The 19205-nt window shown below is 40.8% G+C and overlaps 1 protein-coding gene across 1 annotated transcript in view; it reads left to right on the top strand.

Moving 5' to 3' along the window:
• The first annotated feature begins 318 nt into the window (after positions 1-318).
• Positions 319-19205, top strand: part of DNAH11 (dynein axonemal heavy chain 11) — a 275861-nt gene continuing 256974 nt past the window's right edge. Inside the window, exons 1-6 of the mRNA XM_072964862.1 lie at positions 319-675; positions 2298-2441; positions 8304-8500; positions 9176-9365; positions 10124-10223; positions 12889-13100. Coding sequence (XP_072820963.1) covers positions 319-675; positions 2298-2441; positions 8304-8500; positions 9176-9365; positions 10124-10223; positions 12889-13100 — 1200 coding nt within the window. The remainder of the gene's footprint in view (positions 676-2297; positions 2442-8303; positions 8501-9175; positions 9366-10123; positions 10224-12888; positions 13101-19205) is intronic.

Genomic DNA, 19205 nt, shown 5'->3' with positions numbered 1-19205 from the left:
GAGCCCGAAGGCCGCTCTCCTCAGCGCTCACTCCGCCCCCAGCGGGCCGAGGCGGGGACACCGTTCCCCGGGAAACGGGACGCGCCGCTCACCCCCGGCCAGCGCCCTCGCCAGCTGAGCTCGCACGGCGCACGGCGCACGGCCCCTGGCAGCCAAGTGGTAACAGGTGGGAGACGAGCGGCCGCGCTCACGGTAATTGCGGGAAGAGGCGGGCTCCTCCCCCCGGCGTGCGTGCGGAGGGCGGCCTCGCCCGCGCGGGGCTGGGCGGGAGAGCGCGCGAGGAGCCGGCCCGAGCCCGCGTCTCCTCAGACGTGCCCCATGGCAGCCCCGGTGGCCGCTCGCGAGGCGCCGGGCCTCCGGGAAGCCCCGACCCTTCGTCTAACCCCAGAGGCCGGCCTCGAGGCGGCGGGCATGGTGGAGCTGGAGGAGGAGGACGAAGAGGAGGAGGAGGCGGTGGCGGCGGCCCGGAGAGCTCGGACTTTCGCCCAGGATACGCGGGTGCGCTTCGTCGGCGGACGTGTGGAGCAGATGCTGGGGCTCCGGGAGGAGAAATGGAGCCAGTATCTGGAAAGCGAGGGCAGCCGGCAGGTCCTGAGGGAGTTTCTGGAGAGCCCCAGCCCTGCCTGCCTTGTGTTCAGCGTCGCCGGCGCGGGGCGGCTCGCGGCCTCCCAGCAGGTAAGGGGCGAGGGGGCCCTGCCGCGCCTCACCGTCCGCCCCGCGGGATGGACACCCGGGCGGGACGGGCCAGTCGCACCTCTTTGGGTTCCCGCGGGGCACGCATTCGGGCGCTTTAAGACGCTTCAGTCAAGTTCCTGCCCGGGAGTCCGCAGAGTCCCCCACGTGCGCCCGCTCTGCTGTTAAGGGGCTGTTGGTTAGTTTTCTAGTAGGTCAGCCTTGAGCCTGCTCCACTCGGGTGAAGCAGGGAAAGCTGCGCGTCCTTTAGCTGTTTAGACGTTAGGCGCAAGGTGAGTGTGGGTTCCCTGGGCCAGATAGCTTTCCTAAATCGCTCTTGGGTCACTCTGGAGCCAAATATCATGTTTGGCAAAGCCCAAATAACTCGTCGTGGCTCAGTCTGTCTGTCAACCCTTCATCCCAGGGCATACTACTTAGTCCTTAAAAAAAAAAAAATGACCCGGCAATCTGCGCTCACATGGTGCTTACCAGACGTCTAGAGAGGCAGTCCTTTTTCTTCCTTCCTCCCATCCCTCCTTCTCTCCCTTCCTCTCTCCCTGTCTCTTTCCCTTCCTCTCTTTCCCCCCCTCTTTCCCTCCCTCCCTCTCTCTCTTTTTCCTCCCTCCTTCTCTCTCCCTTCTTCCCCCCTCTTTCTCTCCCCTCCTTCCCCTCTCCCTCCCCCCTCTCCCTCCCCCCTCTCCCTCCCCCCTCTCCCTCCCCCCTCTCCCTCCCCTCCCCCTCTCCCTCCCCTCCCCCTCTCCCTCCCCTCCCTCTCTCTCCTCCCTCTCTCTCCTCCCTCTCTCTCCCTTTTCTCTTAAAAAAAAGGTCCTCTTCAATTTAGACTGCTGGGCCACTTGAAGCTTAATGAGTGCAAGGTTAACACCTGCAAGCACAGCATTTGTACTTGTAGAGTTTATTGAGTTTGGAGCAAGCTTCACAGTCTTTAAGGCCTCAGTGTAATGTATCTTCACTAAAAGTGGTCATTATAATGCGGGGAAGGAAGATCCCAGAGAAGAACGGAAATAACAGGAGTTTGCCTTTTGTGAGTTGTGATTTTTTTTGTTTTGCTACTCTCCTAATATAATTTTTAAAAGTTTGTCATAGTGGACAAGGAGACAGAACACTTCAGTATACTGTTAAATAGTCATGATACCTGAAGAAATGACTCGGTAGTTGTAGAAATGTTAGAATACCTTGATTAAACACTTTTATGCTTGGAGAGTGGAAATGCAATTCAAATGCCTAGTCTTTATTGCAGTTGGGCTTATTTCTAGACAAGAAGAGTTATACAAAAGAATAACCTTTGCTAAGACGGGAACATTCTAATTTCCCCTTGTATTTGTTTCTAATTATGAGATTTTGTGGTATATGATGATCTGGTATAACTGACATGTTTTTGAAAGATGATGTTCCACACCATTAATACTGTGAAATTAGCATTATAAAAGAACAAAGAAAACTGTATACTCTTTACAGAAGAGTAGTGGAACAATCTTATTTATAAAGGTAGGCAAGATGCCAAGTTTTATTTCTTCTGCTAGCAATCCAGCTAAAAGCTACAGCAAATCCTGCTTGTTAACATGGAAGCTATATAATGGACTTTAATTATATTGCTCTTATTTCAGATTCCAAGAGATGCAAAACACAAAATTGTTTATATTGCCAAGAAGATTACTGAAAGCATTGGAGTAAATGAGTTCCCTCAAACAGTTTTATTTGGAGAGTTACCTGCCTCATCTCTTGGACATGTAACTGCTTTCCTAGATGAGGTACTGGTCTATCCTTAATATTTCAGTCTTTCATTTATGGCACTTGGAGTTAATCAGGACAGCTCTGCCTATTAAAAAAAAATGTAGAGGCCAGTGATCTCATTAGCCAGGTGGATGGAAAATGATAGCATCTATACTGTTCTGGACATGAGCTGATAGCGATGCTAACATTCAACAGGTAGTAATTTGTAAGACCATCCTTTTCCTCTTTCTAAATAATGCAAGTAAATTAAAAAGCAGCTTGACTTGTACTTAGCTATAGGTGTTAAACTTCATGTTGATTAGAGATAAATTGACACTTTAGAAAGAGGTATTATTAGTTTTTCAGATTCCTGTTAGTTTCTAAGTGCACTCATGTCAGATAATGGGAGAACATAATGGAAATAGTGTTAGAAGTATTTGTCTTAAAATTCCTTTCTCTCCCCTTAAAGAAACAGTCTCTAAATTCATGTTACTGGCACACTAATGTGCATCAGAACCACTTGGGGATCTTGTTAAAGCAGACTGATGAAGTAGGTCTGGGGTGGGACCCATATTATGCATTTCTAGCCTGGTATGGACGCTATTTTTTCACAGACGAGCTTTGAGGAACAAAGTTCCAAATGACTAGGTTTCAGAGAACCAAAGCAGGGGTTCTCAAACTTTGCTGAACATTAGAATCACCTGGGGAACTAACAGATCTCTGCCCAGGTCACACCTCATACCAATTAAATCATGTTGAGGATGGGCACCAGGCTTAAAGATCCTCAGGTGATTCTAATGTGCCCCAAACTTTGGGGCTGGGTTGGTATTAGTGAAGCAGATCTCAGTAGTCAGGGCTGTCTTGCCAAGGCCAGTACTTAAGGTAGGAACTTGGAGAAGCCCGAAGATGGCATGAAAATACCTCTAAGTCAGTCCGGACTTTTTTCTTTGTCTCACACTTTATATCCATTCTGTGAGGACATCATGCAAGTTCCACCTGCAAACCTAGCCAGAATCAGTTCCCGTCTCCCCTACGTTGCTGCCACCCCGGTCCAGTTCACCATTCTCTCACCTGCATTAGGCATTAATTGTTCTCCATGCCTCTGGGGCTCCCATTTAGAACCTCTTCCCAACACAGCAGTTAGAGCAATCCTTGTTGAAACATGAGGAAAAAGAGATACTGCTTTCTGCCCAGACCCTGCACTCGTTCCCCTTTTACTCAGAATAAGAGCACAACAGCTTACAGCAGTTTAGACTTTGTGTTGTTGCCCTTGTGGGTCAGTAGTACCCGCATCAGCTGGAAACCTGCTCGAACGATGGAACCTCAGGCCCTGCCCCAGAACTGCAGAGGTAGGCCCAGGAAGCACCGGTGATTCTTCTGCTCGTTAAAGGATGGCAGCAGTGATGCAGAGTCGCTGCTCTGTCCTCCCCATGACCTCTCTAAACTCATCTCACTTGCCAACTCATGTCTTCTCGCGTGTTCCTTAATTGTCTCAGGTACACTGTTAACCGGCCTTTACTCTTGCTGTTTCTTCATCTTCCCAAGAATCCGCTCAGCCAACTCCTTCATGTCCTTGAAGCGATTTTTCTTAAATATCTCTTCTTAGGGAAGACTCCCTCCAGGACAGCAGGGATCTTTGAAGGGCAGGGACTTAGGGTCAGACAAGTGAGGCACCCACTTCCAGAACAAAACTTACATGGGGCGGGTAGGGGAGGGGGGGAGAAACAAAAATAACCTGGTCATCAAGATGAGTAATGTATTAATGCAGTATTTAAAAAATAGAAGTTAATGCGAAAAATCAACACTTCAAATAAAAATAAGATCACTAACAGTACTGTGCCAAGTCATGTTGGAGCCTGAGGCAAAGAGTAATACTGATCCTGTCTTTATTAAAAAAATGTTGATGTTTTGTTCATCATGAAATTTGGGGGTTTATTCTTATTTTAAAATATTTTAAAATCTTACTCATCTTAATTATTGAGGGGTTTTTTGGTTTTTTTTTTTGGTGTCTACTTATATTTCGTTCTCAAAGTGAGTGCCTCACTGGCCTTACCCTAGTGCCGGCTCTTAATCTTTGTTTTGCTCTCTTACGAGTCCCAAACACCCACAACACTGGCTGACACATGGTAGGAACTCAAAGTCCATGTTAATGAAGGTTAAATAAGGGCTAGTTAATAATTCTGTTCACATCAAAGACAGAACACTGAAGCTACAAGATACCTCTTTAGAGAAAAAGTGTTGTATGTGTATGATCTCTGCTACCTCCATCTGAATTATTTGACGTTGTTGTAGAAAGGGCACTTCGGAAATTGTATGCTAACAAGCCCACAGTTGCGTTTGTTCATTTTATTAATATTTATTGAATATCTACTTGGTGCCAGTGACTGGACACACTTGACAATTAGTGATGACATTTCTGCCCTCTGAAAGGATGCAGTCTAATTAGAGAGGCAGACAGCTAAGCCAGCAGTGTTAGGACACTAGCGCAGGGCTACTGCAGTGGTCTCAGCAGGATGCTGTGATAGCCTGGTAGCAGCATGCTGTGGCCTCCAGAGGATTGGCAGGGAAGGTGGGGAGTCTCGAATAGGATCCTGAGAAAGGTCTTGGTTTGCTTGGGTCAGCTCCAGTTTCCACATGTTACAAATCAGTTAACACCTGCTAATCATTTTTATTGCTCATTTTTACTCTGAAAAGCATCCACAGTTGTATGTTAAATAATTTGGTCCCCATAGTGTTAAAGGACAAGGAGTGATAGTGAGATGGAGGAAGAGAGAAGCCCTGCGAAGACACAGAGGTGAGGAAGTGCAGATAGCATTTTTAGAAATGGAGTAGGTGAGTGTAGCTAGTGTGGGGAAGGAGAGCTAGACGGTGCTGAGGAACGGGGCTGGAGAGGCTGATTAGAAAATGCTCTTGTCACTTTTTCATTCAGATGGTTGCCACCAAAGCCAGTTGTCAAACCCAAAGCCACGTATTTATTGGAAGATAGTAATGGTGATGTATGTTCTATGAAGATTTTTCTCAGGGCTGACTTCATTGGAACGTTTTAAAGTCAGATGATCATCTATGACTTGCATTCCAGGCTAATCAATGTCTACCTTTCTGGGTGCTTTGTACACTAAGAAGAACATTTAATGCAAGAATTGGTGAATTGGTGACTCCAGGAGCAAAGGAGGGACTGTGTTACTGAGGTAGTGATTGGATTGAAAATTATTGAGGACATTTTCTGGTGTTACAGTTTTTATTTTTTATTTTTATTTTTTTAAATTTTTATTTAGTTTAGCTTTTTGCTAACTTTTTTTAGAGGGGTAGGTAATTAGGTTCATTTATTTATTTTTCAATGGAGGTGCTGGGGATAGAACCCAGGACCTCATGAATACTAAGCTGAGCTATACTCTCCCCTCATCCAACGTTACAGTTTTTAGATGGGATAGAATAAGTAAAGGATGGACCAAAGTGTTTAAACAGAAGATGAAGAAGGTCATTTATGACTTCATATTTATTTCTTTCTCATTTAAATAATCTAATATACTCTCACTTATATTCAGTGTTGTTCAGTCTTTGGAGTTTGATTCAGATATACGCTGATTAACAGTGATTTAGGCTGATGTGCTGGGGCCTGCCAGACTTCTCTCTCCAGCCTCCATCTTCCTCCTGGACTCCAAGCTTAGGCCTCCACCTCCATTCTGGCCATGGCACTTGTTGTGTAATGGACATCCAAAATCTAACGTGTCCAAAATTTTACTCCCGGTCTGCTGCTCACCATTATTCTGTGTCCCCATGCGTTGTTATTTGTAATATACTATATTTAATTATACTTGCCAAAAGCATTTAAAATATCATGTAGTTATTTCTTTTAGTATTAGGTTGACCCACACCTTGAAACAAACAATAATTGTAAATGCTTATCAGGCCAGAGTGAAAGTATGATTTGGTTTTTGTAGTCAGTGTCTGGGCCCCATTCTTGGACATTCTGATTCAAGAAGTCTGGCAGGGGCCCAGGTTCCTGTATTTTGAAAGTGTCTCCCAGGTAATAGTCTCCACTGATTGAAGAACAGCTGTAAAAAGAAACACCCTAGTTTTTAAAAAAGGATAATAGGTAAGTAGAGGAAACCATAGTAAAGGCACCACAGCTCTTACTGGTGGTTGTATATCTCCTCAGTAAACATGTCCAAATTATTTTGATTCAGAGAAAGTTTGGGGATTTTTCTTATATTTTTTATTTCTTATGTATTTAAACAAACAAACAAACAAATTCCAGCTAGCATAGAGCTTGTTGATAACAAGATGTATTGTCATTAAAAAACACATCCGAGGTCTGTTTGCTCTAAATGACGTCTGTAGAGATACCCTAGTTGTTTGCCTAATTGCTCTACGAAGCACGTGGCTCAGCATTTCCTGACATTTTCATCTACAGCTTGTGACACAAATATTTAATTTTGAAAGAAGTTGGTCTCATCACAGAATAGTAAAGAGTGAAAAGTTGAGACAGTACCCAGTAAATTAGAAATGTCAGAGAACCAGAATTATCCTCGCCCCTGACTTTTAGGAAGAACTGTTGCTACTGGGAGTTGAATCTAGAAAGCAGTTTTCCCATGGGTCAGGGCGGCATGTTCACCCCAACAAGCCTAACGTCTTTAGTCTGGTTTTCAGAACTGTTCAAGAACCTTCCCTGTCTTTCTCACAGCCACCGCTGTTAAGGAGGCTGGCTCTGCTTCCAGTCAGGCGAGACTAGAACTTTTCCAGAAGCACTATATTTCTGGAGCCCTCAGTGATTTTGCATATCAGTGTTCAGGTTTCTGCCTGCCCTGCTCCTTCATCTTACAGATGTAAAACTAATTAGCAACTTTTCTGGCAATCCTTCCCTAGTATGTCTTCAGCCAGAGACAGGTGTTTCTCCTGTGTTTCCACATGACCCGAAAATGTGCCTTCATGGCACTTCTGACATCGGGGGACCTAACCTACGGAGCTCAGAGAAGACAGAAGCCAATTCTTTATTCATTTTCTATCTCCACATGTAGTAGGTCCTAAGCAGGAAAATGTAATAATAATACAACTTGGAAAGACTGCTTTCCCCATTGGAAAACGAAAGTGAATTTTCAGTTTTGTTTTCAGTTTACTAGAAGATGGTGTTGTCAAAATAAACTTTAAAAAGGTGGAATGACTATCTTCTAAGCACTTTTTAGGTAGTGGAAATTTTATGGTTAGTACTGATAATCTGGACAGATTTATGTGAGAAAAATGTTTAAAATTGGTACCTGTTGGACAGGGGTGAGAAAGCAAGGAGAGACCAACTTCATTAATTCAATAAACACTTATTACTTACTTAACAAATGCTGCAGTGTAGGAACACATACAATTTTGGAGAGTTTTTTACATACATAGTTTTGTTGATATTCCCCACTAAATGGTAAAAGGAGTTCTGAAAAAGGTCCATATGATTTAGTAAACATCTTTCTGACTATCAAACTTTAATCCACTGTGATGTTACCCAGGGCTGGAGAAGATTAATTTACTCTTGCCTCCATGTGATTCAAGATTTTTTTCCATTAATATAGCTTCCAACGTGCTCAATTTGCATTAAGAAAAGGGTTTACTTAGTTGACATGATCTTGTGTATTTCATGCAGCGTTTGAGTTACTGGGAGACTCCATAAATGTTTGATAAATGGGTAAATGAATGAACAAACAGTATAGTATTTCCACTTTGAAAGAATTTATGTCTAATTGATTAAGTCTAAGTGGGTCAGTGACTTTGTCCTCTCTGTAGATTTGGTATTGTAGGAGGATATTTATGAAATTGAGCGGTTTTGTTGCTAATTTTGTGTGACAGGAAAATCTTTGAAGGAACACATTGTCTGTAAATTAATTTGACTACTTTTTTAAGTGTTTCTCTTTCTCTAGATTTTAGTGCCCATTCTTTCCAATAAGAACAACCATAAATCCTGGTCCTGTTTTATTTCACAAGACATGGAACGTCACATAGAAGTCATGAGAAGTAAAATGCATGTTTTTAGAGGCAAAATGTTGAGAAGAACTCTTCTACCAATTCCCACTATTGCAGGAAACATTGACCTGGATCAGAAATATTCAGAGATCAAGTACGTAATGATACGGTTTACACAGGATATCAAAATGGAGAGCCAGTGTACCGATTTGATACCACACCTCCAGCAAACTTAGCAAAACGGCAAGATTTTTATAACTACAGCATATTTTCAAAATAATGTGCATCAATACCATGTATATTACTTCCTTTCAAAGTATATTTATTGACATATAGTACATTTATGTGTTAATTTCTGGTGTACAGCATAGTGATTCATTTCTACATATATAGACACATTCCTTTTCATATTTTTTCATTATAGGCCATTACAAGGTATTGAATATAGTTCCGTGTACTATACAGCAGGACCTTCTTGTTTATCTATTTTATATATAGTAGTTAGTATCTAAATTCCAAAAAAAGCAGACTGTACAAAAAGCAAGCTGTAACAATTGCCATAATGTCAACAATATTCTTTAGTATAATGGTTTTGAGAACATGATGACTCTTTGTTTCACAGCTTTTTAAATATTAGAGACAAGCCAATGTCAGAGTAACAATATCACAACTCATATTGAGGCTATGGAAATGATGGATCTGATTTTGAAGTAGTTATATTTAGAACTAGTTTATAGATTCATAAAATGCCTAATAAATCCAAATCCTATCCTTATTTGGATGAAAAGACTTGTTTTTAAATTGTTATTAATAGTTTCAATGTTTGCAGGGTAGAATCAAATGAACGGACAATTCTCCATGCAATTGAATCAGTGGTTATTAAATGGTCACATCAAATCCAAAAAATTGTAGAACAAGATTCAGTGCAGCCTTTACTGAATTGTCTTCACTCAAATCCTCAAACTGAACTGGATTTCTGGACGATGAGGAGAGAGAATCTGTCATGCATTTATGATCAAGTAAGTAGAGAGCCCTAGAAATTGCTTCTAAGTAGAGTTACAAAGTCAATTGTAGAATGTAGTCTCCAGATCAGTGATTTCCAGTGACTTTAACGGTTTAACATACTGTCTTTGAATGACTTAATTGTCTGCCTTCTTTTTTTATTCCAAACTTCTGTGTGGTATGCACTCTGAAAATTAATGGGGATTAAAAGTAATTTTGCCTTCTGAGAATATTTTGACAGCATTTGAGATAATTGGAAACACTTTGTGGCATAGAAAGAGTAGTTCCCCAGGGAAACCATGATTGTAAGATTTAATTAATCTCGTTGATTTAATTGATTTGGGAAAGGAGTAGGGTCTTACTGAGTGGAGAGACGCAACTTTGGAAGAACTAACTTTGGTTCCTCTGTGGGTGTTTTCCTTACAAGTTACTTGATGTTATGTTCTAAAAACTAAGATACTCGTTTACATGTTCACCTATATCTTAAACATTTTCTGAACCACAGCAAGAAATTTTTATGGAGAATTAAATATTTTACATATATATTTAAATATAAATTAACAGACTTTGAAAATTCAAATTAAGAACTATAAATGTAAAATAAAACACACTAAGAGAAAAATTTTATTCTAAATATTTTCAGCTTGAAACCAGGTATGTCTTTGAGCATGAAATACTGTGTGTATTGTGCATGAGTGGAATATAATTTAAATATTTCATTGCCAAATGCATTTATTTAGTCATTAATGTAGCTTGCATTTTTTTTTCAACTTAGCTCCGGGCTCCCATCGTCCTCAAAATGGTTAAGATCCTGAAAAATAAGCAAAGCAGCTATTTTCCAACTGTGAAGGACATCTTTATGGCTGTGAAACATGGTGAGACTCTTACTCCTTGGCCTGGCATCAGCAGTCACTCATGACTTGACTCCTGCCTGTCTGCTCAGCTTCCTCTAACCTTCCACCCTTAGCGTGTTCAGGAAATGATTACACTTGGCCCTCCTAATGATAAAACCATCTTAACCATCTGTACGTCGTTCTCCAGCTGTACTCAGCTATTTTTAGGGTTGAAGTAAGTACCTATGAAAGAGGCTGTAGATGGAACTTGCAGTGATAATGCAGGTGTAGAGGGGAAAGCCTTTGGTGTTTAGTGGGCCATCCCTGAAAGCCCAGCATAGAGATTTTCTGACCCATGGTTGGGCTATGATTAGTTACTCACCAGTAAAATCTCTGAATGTGCTTAACATCCACCACTGGTTTAGCTTGTAAGAGCTCTGAGTCACCATTGAAGTTTTGGTGAAGATTGAGGATGAGACACAGCGAGAAAGGTTTGTTTGAATTTTGAACAGGTAATATATGTATCTTGTTAAAAACCAGAAATTGTAAGAAGGTACTTTTGATGTAAAAAAGGAAATTGTAAAAGTGAAGTCTCCTTATCTTCTCAGTATCCAGTTTCACCATCACCCAGGGGAACAACTCTCCCTAGTTTCCTGATTTTTGTTCGTGTTTCTTTAAGCATGTTTAAGCAAATATGGATTGATCCATGATGCTAAAGTTTGACATGATAAAATACAGACAAAGATCTTGTTTTGGTTTGTTTCTAACATCAGATAATTACTTTAAAAAAAATTTCCTATGTAACATGTAGAAGGTTAGGAAGTTCTTAAAATCCACTTTGAAAATGTTTTGATAACTCTTCAGGGTTTTCTCCATGAACTCTGTTTGAAAAGAGTCCTTAAGATAAGGGGGAATACATGGGCTAGGATTGAGGGGTTCTGTCAGATCTGGATTTCTGTCCCAGATCCACTCAGTACATCTTTAATTTGCTGAGTCTCTGGTTTTCGTTGACCAGGTTGGCATATTAACACTGTCCCTGCAGAATTGTTGTGGGAATTAGAGCACGATTTCTCAACTTTGTCACCACTGACATTTTGGGAAGGGGAATTCTTTGTTGGGGGAAGCGTCCTGTGCATGGCAGGATGTTTAGCAGCGTCCCTAGCCTCTACCCACTGCCTGCAATTAAAAATGTCTCGAGACGTCGCCAAATGACCCCTGGGGGCAAAACCTCCCCTGGCTAAGAACCACTCGATTGAAGATAGACAGTGTACAGAGTGCTAGGCTCACAGTAAGTTTGCCCTTAGTAAATCAGAGCTTCTCCCATTTTTTCTGCTAATAAGATTAACATTTTCTTTGGATAAAGCTTCTACAGGAATCCCAAGGTCCTCAGAGCCTTGTAAGCATATGATCCAGAGATTCAGAAAAAAACACTTTCAGCAGAACAAGTGGCCTAAAGCCATTGTCAGTTAGAGGTGGAAGGCCCTCCCAAAGGCCTCCTTGGGGCTCTGTAAAATCACCAGATGTGCTTATCACATTTTAAGGGCACTTAACCTTTTAGCTGCAATTATTTAATTTTGAAATTAGTGTCTTGAGTAATGTTAATTTCAAAACATGAGCGCATCTGGGGAAGAAAACAGTTCCTGGACCCTGGCTTTCTTCCCCGATCTTCAGTGTTCGATGGACAGATTGTGGTTATGTGTCGAGTTGAGTGACATGGGCAGGGGTACACCTAACTCTGGCAGCCATAAAAAGAAGTTTGGCAGGGTTTTTTGTTTTTTTCTAACAGGAGTCTTTTAGGTTAACACCAGAGAATAAAAATTCACTTTCCTTCATTTCCTACTTTCATAAATAAAGCCTATTTTCAGTTCTTCAAAGGTATATAGTCTCAGGAGTGAAATGGAATCTGATGGGGATCTGTTCAGGGTACATTAAAAGGACCAATTTTAATCAAGAGAAAACTTGGAATAGGTTAAGCAGTAATTAATAATAGTTCACGATTTAAGTGTTTTCCTCACACATAGTGTCTTTTAAAAGTACCCCCTTGTTTTTACCATGCTTAACTGTTTTTTTAAATTGAGGCAATACATAGCATAAAAATAACCATTTTAAAGTATACAGGTGAGTGGCATTTAATGTAGTCACAAAATCCTACAACGATAACCTCTATCTAGTTCCAAAATGTTTTTATCACCCATGCTTAACAACTTTCATAGTTATATTTTGAATAATAACATAACGGAAAATGTCCCAGTCATTGTGTGAGTTAGTCTCTTAGGACCCTGGAGTGAGACAGTTAACAGTTAAACTGTGCTAGGACCAAGTACCTGGAGGGAATTAACATTCTGGTAATGAAGCTTGTGATCCAAACTGGAAAGTGACAACAAGTTCACAGAGATGTTTCACTCCCACAAGTTCCATTGGGTTCACTACATTTCTTTAGACTCTAAAGGTTCTTTCCCCTGAGTCTTGGGTCACGATTTACTTGTGCTGAGTGAGTAACTGTGCCCGGGTTCTCCTGAAGGGTTGTTACAGACAGACAGTGTGCAAAGCCTTCCTAACCCATCCTGTGTCAACTGCAGGATAATTGACATGATAATTGACACTTTCTTTTAAGTGCAGTCGTATTGGTTTACATTGTTCTCCTGAACTTGTAAAGTGTATCGAGGCAAAACAGTGTATCATCACATTAACGGTGGTTTCCTTTCAGCTCTGCTCGAAGCCCGAGATGTGGAACTTCACCTGAGACCCCTGAGGAGACACATTCAGTGTCTCCAGGAGACTGAATTCCCACAGATCTGTGTATTAATTGCCCCATTATTTCATACTATCTGTCTGATCTGGAGCCATTCCAAGTTTTATAATACCCCTGCTCGGGTTACAGTTTTATTGCAAGAGTTTTGTAATCTCTTCATTGACCAGGTATGTAGCATTTAAAAAAATAGGAATGATAATTACTGCCATGTGGTTGGTTTCATTAGGTCAATGAAGAAGGAATAAGTCTTGTCTACAGAACACCTTTTTCCTCTTTTTTCATAGAGGAGTTTTATGGTAACAAAGGCCTGGTGACTTGTTATTCAAAGTGGCAAAGGCTCTCTGGAAATAAGTCAGTTATATTCAAAGGACAGGTTGTTACTGGATTCTTTTTGTTTAATATCCTACCTTCCTTCAAAGAGAGTTAAGGCAGCTTCTCATAAAAGGCACATATGGGTAGCACTTTTCTTTGTATTTTCCCTTTGGTTACTGCAGGAACACTGGCTGATGGAAGAGTTTGGGAAAGCTAAGTTAAGAAAATCTTGCAGGAAAAAAAAAATCCAAAAAAAAAATAGTAGAATTGTATGAAAAGAATTCTGATTTGCTGTTGATCTTAAAAAATTTTATTTATAATTGTTTCTCTTCACTTAACTTTCAAAATGTTAAAAAAAAAATGGACTGCTTCCTCACCCTGTGGGAACTTTTAATTCTTGTGTTTATCATATCAGAGAATATTACATAATTTGAGAGCTGAGAGATACTTGCTGGGCACATCATCTTGTGGTTGTTATTTGGGGATGGGCAGAGTGTCTCAGTCTGCTTGAGTTGCCATAACAAGATACCACGGACTGGGTGGCTTTATTTTCAGAAACGATTCTCACTGTTTTGGAGGCTGTGAGCCCTGATCCAGGTGCCAGCATGGTCGTGTTCTGGTGAGAGCTTGCTTTCTGTCTTGCAGATGGTTTCCCTCTGTCCTCACACGATGGAGGGGAAGAGATGTCTCTCTTTCTCTTCTTATAAAACCGCAGTCCTATCAGATAAGGCTTCCACCCATACGACCTCATTTAACCTTAATTAACCTTCTAAAGACTCTGTCTCCAGATTGTCACATTGGTGGTTAGGGCTTCAACATACACATTTTTAATTTTTTTTTTTGTTTGGAGTGGGAGGAGGACACGATTCAGTCCAAGTTCAGGGTCTGTATCGGGGTGTGCGTCTGGACCCCTAACGAGTTTTTCTAGAACAGATGTCAGAGAATCAGAATCAGTTCATATGGCTTAGCCTTCGTCGAGTTGTTAATGCTTCCTAAGAGAGTTGGACTGCCTCCAGCTGCAACTGGCAAACTGAAGCAGAAAAAGAGAAGTGTCTAAGTTCATGTGAACTGGAAAGTCTCAGAGTGCAAAAGCTGCAGGATCAGCTTGTTCCAGGGGACTCCGATGATCATTTCAAAGCTCCATTTTGCTCATTTGTTTGACTTGATTCTCAGGCTCTCACCACAAGAGGTGGTGAGAAAGTCAGGTGGATTTTGGTAGATGTGATCCTTCTAGTAGAGGAACTTCCCTGGAAAGAGTTTTTAGTTCTGGATCAATTTTTTTAATTGAAATATAGTTGATTTATATTGTATGTTAGTTTCTGGTACACAACATAGTAATTCAGTTATACATATATAGAGTTTTTTTCATTATATATTATTACAAGCTATTGAATATAGTTCCTGGTGCTATACAGTAGGACCTTGTTGTTCATCTGTTTTATATGTAGTATTTTGTATCTGCAAATTCCAAACCCCTAATTTAACCACCCTCCTCCTCTTCCCTTTGGTAACCATAAGTTTGCTTTTTATGTATATGAGTTTGTTTCTGTTTTGTAAATAAATACATTTGTGTCATTTTTTAAGATTCCACATGTAAGTGATACCATGAAATATTTGATTTATTTCACTTAGTATGATAATTTCTAGGTCCCTCAGTGTTGCTGCAAATGACATTTCATTCTTTTTTTATGACTGAGTAATAGTCCATTGTGTGTTTATATGTATATCTATACACACCACATCTTCTTTATTCAGCCTTCTGTCAATGACACTGAGGTTCCTTCCATGTCTTGTAAATAGTGCTGCTGTGAATATGGACCATTTGGTTTTATTTCCATTCCTGAAACAATCCTGTGGCTGGGGAGTTGGGATACTTTGGACAGGCCTGGATCGCTTGCTAAGAGGAGGTAGACAGCTGAGATTGACCTAAATCTCTAATCTAGTCTAATGTTTCTCAGTGTTTTTCACCTCATGACTCACATAGAAAGTTCAAAATTTTTATTGCACAGTGGGGTCAATTGATGTGTATTTGAAACCCTAAAATCTACTCACAGACAAGGCAAACTGCATGGAGCTTCTGCTGCCCCAGGCCCTGGAACCTTGCTGTTCTAAGCAGTAAAGAGAACAATGTTGTGGGAGGAAATGATTGGGGACTGTGTTCCTACCCAATCCCTGATACTTTGTCAGATGGATTAACTGAGACTTGAAAGATACCGTGTGCTCAGTTTTCTTGAGAATTTAGGGGGAAATTCAAATTAAAATACAGTCTCCTGACTTGCAGTTTAGAGTTTCTGAAGTATGAGACTGAGGTAGGGGTGTGTGTGTGTGTGTGTGTGTGTGTGTGTGTGTGTGTGTGTTTTCCTCTCTGCTTCTGAAGAGGTAGAATGGTGTATGGAAAGGACTTTGGACCCAGGCCAATCAGCGTTCAAATCTAATTGAACCACTTAAGGAGAGTTCAGTTACATCTCTGGGCCTCAGTTTCTATACTTATAAATGCCTAGTTCATGGGCTGTTGTAAGGACCAAAACAGAGAATGTAAATGACATGCTCAGTGTGTCATTTAATAGAGACTCAATGAAAGTTGGTTCCGAACTGTTGACTAACTAACTGTAGCTATTGCTAGGAGATAACAGGTCAGTGTCTGCTGTTTTTGTGTCCTCTCCTCTGGCTTCATTCTATTTCTCTGTTGTGCAGACAAGTTTGCTCTGTTGCTAACCAAATGTACTGGATCCTAATGGCTCCGTGTGAAAGACCTAAATCCCTACTGCAGGGTTAACAGCTGCAACCACCACTCCTCCCAAACCCCTTTTGAAGTCTCCTCATCTAATCTTGAGAAAGATCAAAACTTTTACTACAAAGCCTTGTTAGTGTAGAAACCCTGAAGGTTGTCATTCATTGCTGCAGGTGACTCAAAGGAGTCCTGGTACCCTGTAAACCTATAAACCTATTATTCCTGGAGCCTGGTTTGTATTGAGGGCCAGAATTTGCCAAGCTTCTGAGGAAATAATGTCGTTTCCCTTGTTTCTTAGTTACCGTTCCTGGCTTATGTCCAAAAGTTCTGTTGACCTGATTTCTTAGATTCTCCAAGTGGACTTTGTAGTATATCTGCCCCAACACGTTAGGAATCAAAAATAGGCAGTGAGTCAACCTTCATACCTGGATTGTCTGAAGAGCTAAACTCTGCACCACCGCCCACTACCCTCAGTCATTTGCTAATTTATTTTTAATATTTATTGAACAAGCACTGTATAGTGCCTATTACTTCCCAGGATTCTTCTAAGCCCTTTGCAAAAATTGACAAATTTAATCCTCTAGCAACACTATGATACAGGTACTATCAGATCCATTTTATATTAAAAAAAAAAAAACAAAAACCCTGAAGTCCACAGGGGATAAATAGTGTTTTCAAGATCACCCAGCTTGTAGCTTACAGAGTTCTTACTCATTATGCTGTGCTCCATATTTTAAAATAAGCTTTTATTATTACTATGATAATTATAAAATATTGACAAAATTTATAACCATGGAAATAGTCTTGAAGTTCTATCACCCTAAAATTCATCATTCAAAATTTTTCCTTTCTCCAAAACTTGCACATATTTATGCACTTGATATATAATTTTTTTACTAGCTTCTTGAAAAATGATTTTGTTATTGTTGGATATTTAGTTTGCTTCCAGCCTCCTGTATTATAAACAACATATAGAAAACAACTTTATACAGAAATCTTTTTTCCTTAACTTGGTTAATTGGCCTAATATAAATTCCTGATGTTGGCCAAAGGTTACAGTCTTTTCACAGCTCCTGAACAATACTTGATACTTATAAATTCTTTTTAAAATACTACATTAATTACATTGCCGTTATTAATTACATTGTTGTTATCAATGTATAAAAACTTTTACTATAATTTATCAGCTTTGAGTATTACCATTTTAAAAAAATTGCAGTGATTCATTGGGTATATAATTAACATATTGTTTCTTAATTTTGTACCTTGCACTATTTGTGTGGTTACACATTTTATATTTTTTTTAAATAATTTCCTCATGTAGTTTTCCTGTACTTTGTTTCTAGGACTCTATTGACTTTAGTTGGTTTATGAAACATTTGGACCCTTGCTGTGTTATACATCAGAGGTCATAAGCTGGCATTCTGTCAGCTATGTTTGGCCAATAGACCAATGCAGTGTTTTTATTTTGTGTAGTATTTTGAATTTTTTTAAAGTTGCTAACGCTTAAATTGAATAGGTCTCATTTAAATTCCAGCATCCCTGCCTCCACTGAAAACTCATATCTTGCAACATTGGCTCTGCCATCTCTGTTGGCACGATCAGTTGCTAGAGCTTTGGGTACCCCTCTAGGTGGGTCACGTGCTATGCTATCCCAGTGACCACAGTCTCCACAGTTCCCTCTTGTTCCTGATCTGCTTCACCCATTTTCACTACCTGCCTGATCTTTCTAGGTGTTCCAGTCGTGGTCAGACACCCTTTGTTGCTTTTAGAAGCAAATGTGCTTCTCGTTTGTTTTCTGACAGTGACGATGAACATAGTCATTTAGGCCAGACTTGACAAAAGGCAGCACCTGACCACCTCGGACGATGGCGCATTGAGCTTTGTTCATGGCCTTTTTTTTTTTTTTTTTTTAACATCTTGCTTCTCTTCTCTGGTGTTTGGACTCTGCTCCCTGTTCAAGGTGCGTCATTATCACTCTGGGCCCTCCACTCTGTCAGTTCTGTGCCTTGGTTCCCTCTCACAGATATTCTTATTCCTATGACCATGGGTGAGGAAGAGTTTAAGTCTGAGAAGTTGATCTGGGAGAAGAGGTGGTAGGATTGAGCAAAAGTAGAAACCCATAAACGTGCAAAAATAAAAGCAAAGCTGAGAGGCCTCAAACCAACATCCTGTCATTGATAAATTGCTTAGTTGATAATTGATTCATTGGCTTCTTGATAAACTGGTTAGTGCTGTTTTACTTTATAAGGCCTCTGAAGTGGAACTAGTTCATCCTAAATTCAGTGGCTTTTTATTGGTTTGTGCTGATACCCTTGAGTATGGGAGACTAGCAGAAGCTGGTGTGGTTGGGTGTGCTCCAGAGAGATACTCTAGGAGGCAGGAAAGAATTCAGAGCGTAGGCGCTGAAAAGAATCTTGAGGTTCACTTAAGGCAACTGAGATCCTCTGAGACAACTTAGCTCATGTCACAAATGCAATTAGTGGCCCCTGACTGGGTCACAGCCAGGCCTCCTGTCCCTGCTGATGGTTTTTTCACTCACATAACCTGCTGCCCAGTGAAAGGATGTAGACTGGGTGCTCTGATCTAGGGTACTCCGTTCTCTAACCTTGTTCTGGGAGGGCTTATTCATCAGTGAGCTCTAAGAGCAGAAAGTTGGTTACTGTGCTTGACGCATCAATGTGAGGGTGGGACAGGAAGCACAGATGTGACTAGAAGGAGGGCTTGCCCAGAGGAGGTTACTTCACACATAGGTAGTTAGGTCATAGGGTGCTGCTAAGACAGACGGCAATGAAGTCATCTCTAAAGGTTTTCTAGCTTCCTAAGAGGACACGTTTATTAACAAGAATACATATAGACACAAAGGCCTATGGAATCTCTAGCCCATACCAATGTGTAAACTGTTACACAACTCACATTGCTAAGGGATTGCTCGTAGGTCTCTTCCCTGTTCTGTGTGAGATGTTAGCAGCCTTCAGGTAGAGGTTAATTTCCCATCCAGCCTGAGAGAGAAATGAGAGCATAGGTTGTGAGTCTAGAGCTAGAACTTGAAGGAACTAATCAGTAGGGTTTTAGACATTAAAGGGATTTTTTTTTGTTACTTTCCAAATTTATAGCACAGAGTCTATATTGCATGTAAAACTGTAGCCATTAATGGGAGAAGGGATATTATGTCTACACTGAGAAAACAGTTTCTTTCATCTGCTCAGTTGAACTCAAGTGGCTTTCC

The sequence above is a fragment of the Vicugna pacos genome, chromosome 7 (assembly GCF_048564905.1).
Source record: "Vicugna pacos chromosome 7, VicPac4, whole genome shotgun sequence".
Taxonomy (NCBI): domain Eukaryota; kingdom Metazoa; phylum Chordata; class Mammalia; order Artiodactyla; family Camelidae; genus Vicugna; species Vicugna pacos.
Note: the sequence above shows the minus strand (reverse complement) of the source record. Positions and strands in the feature narration are given on the sequence as shown.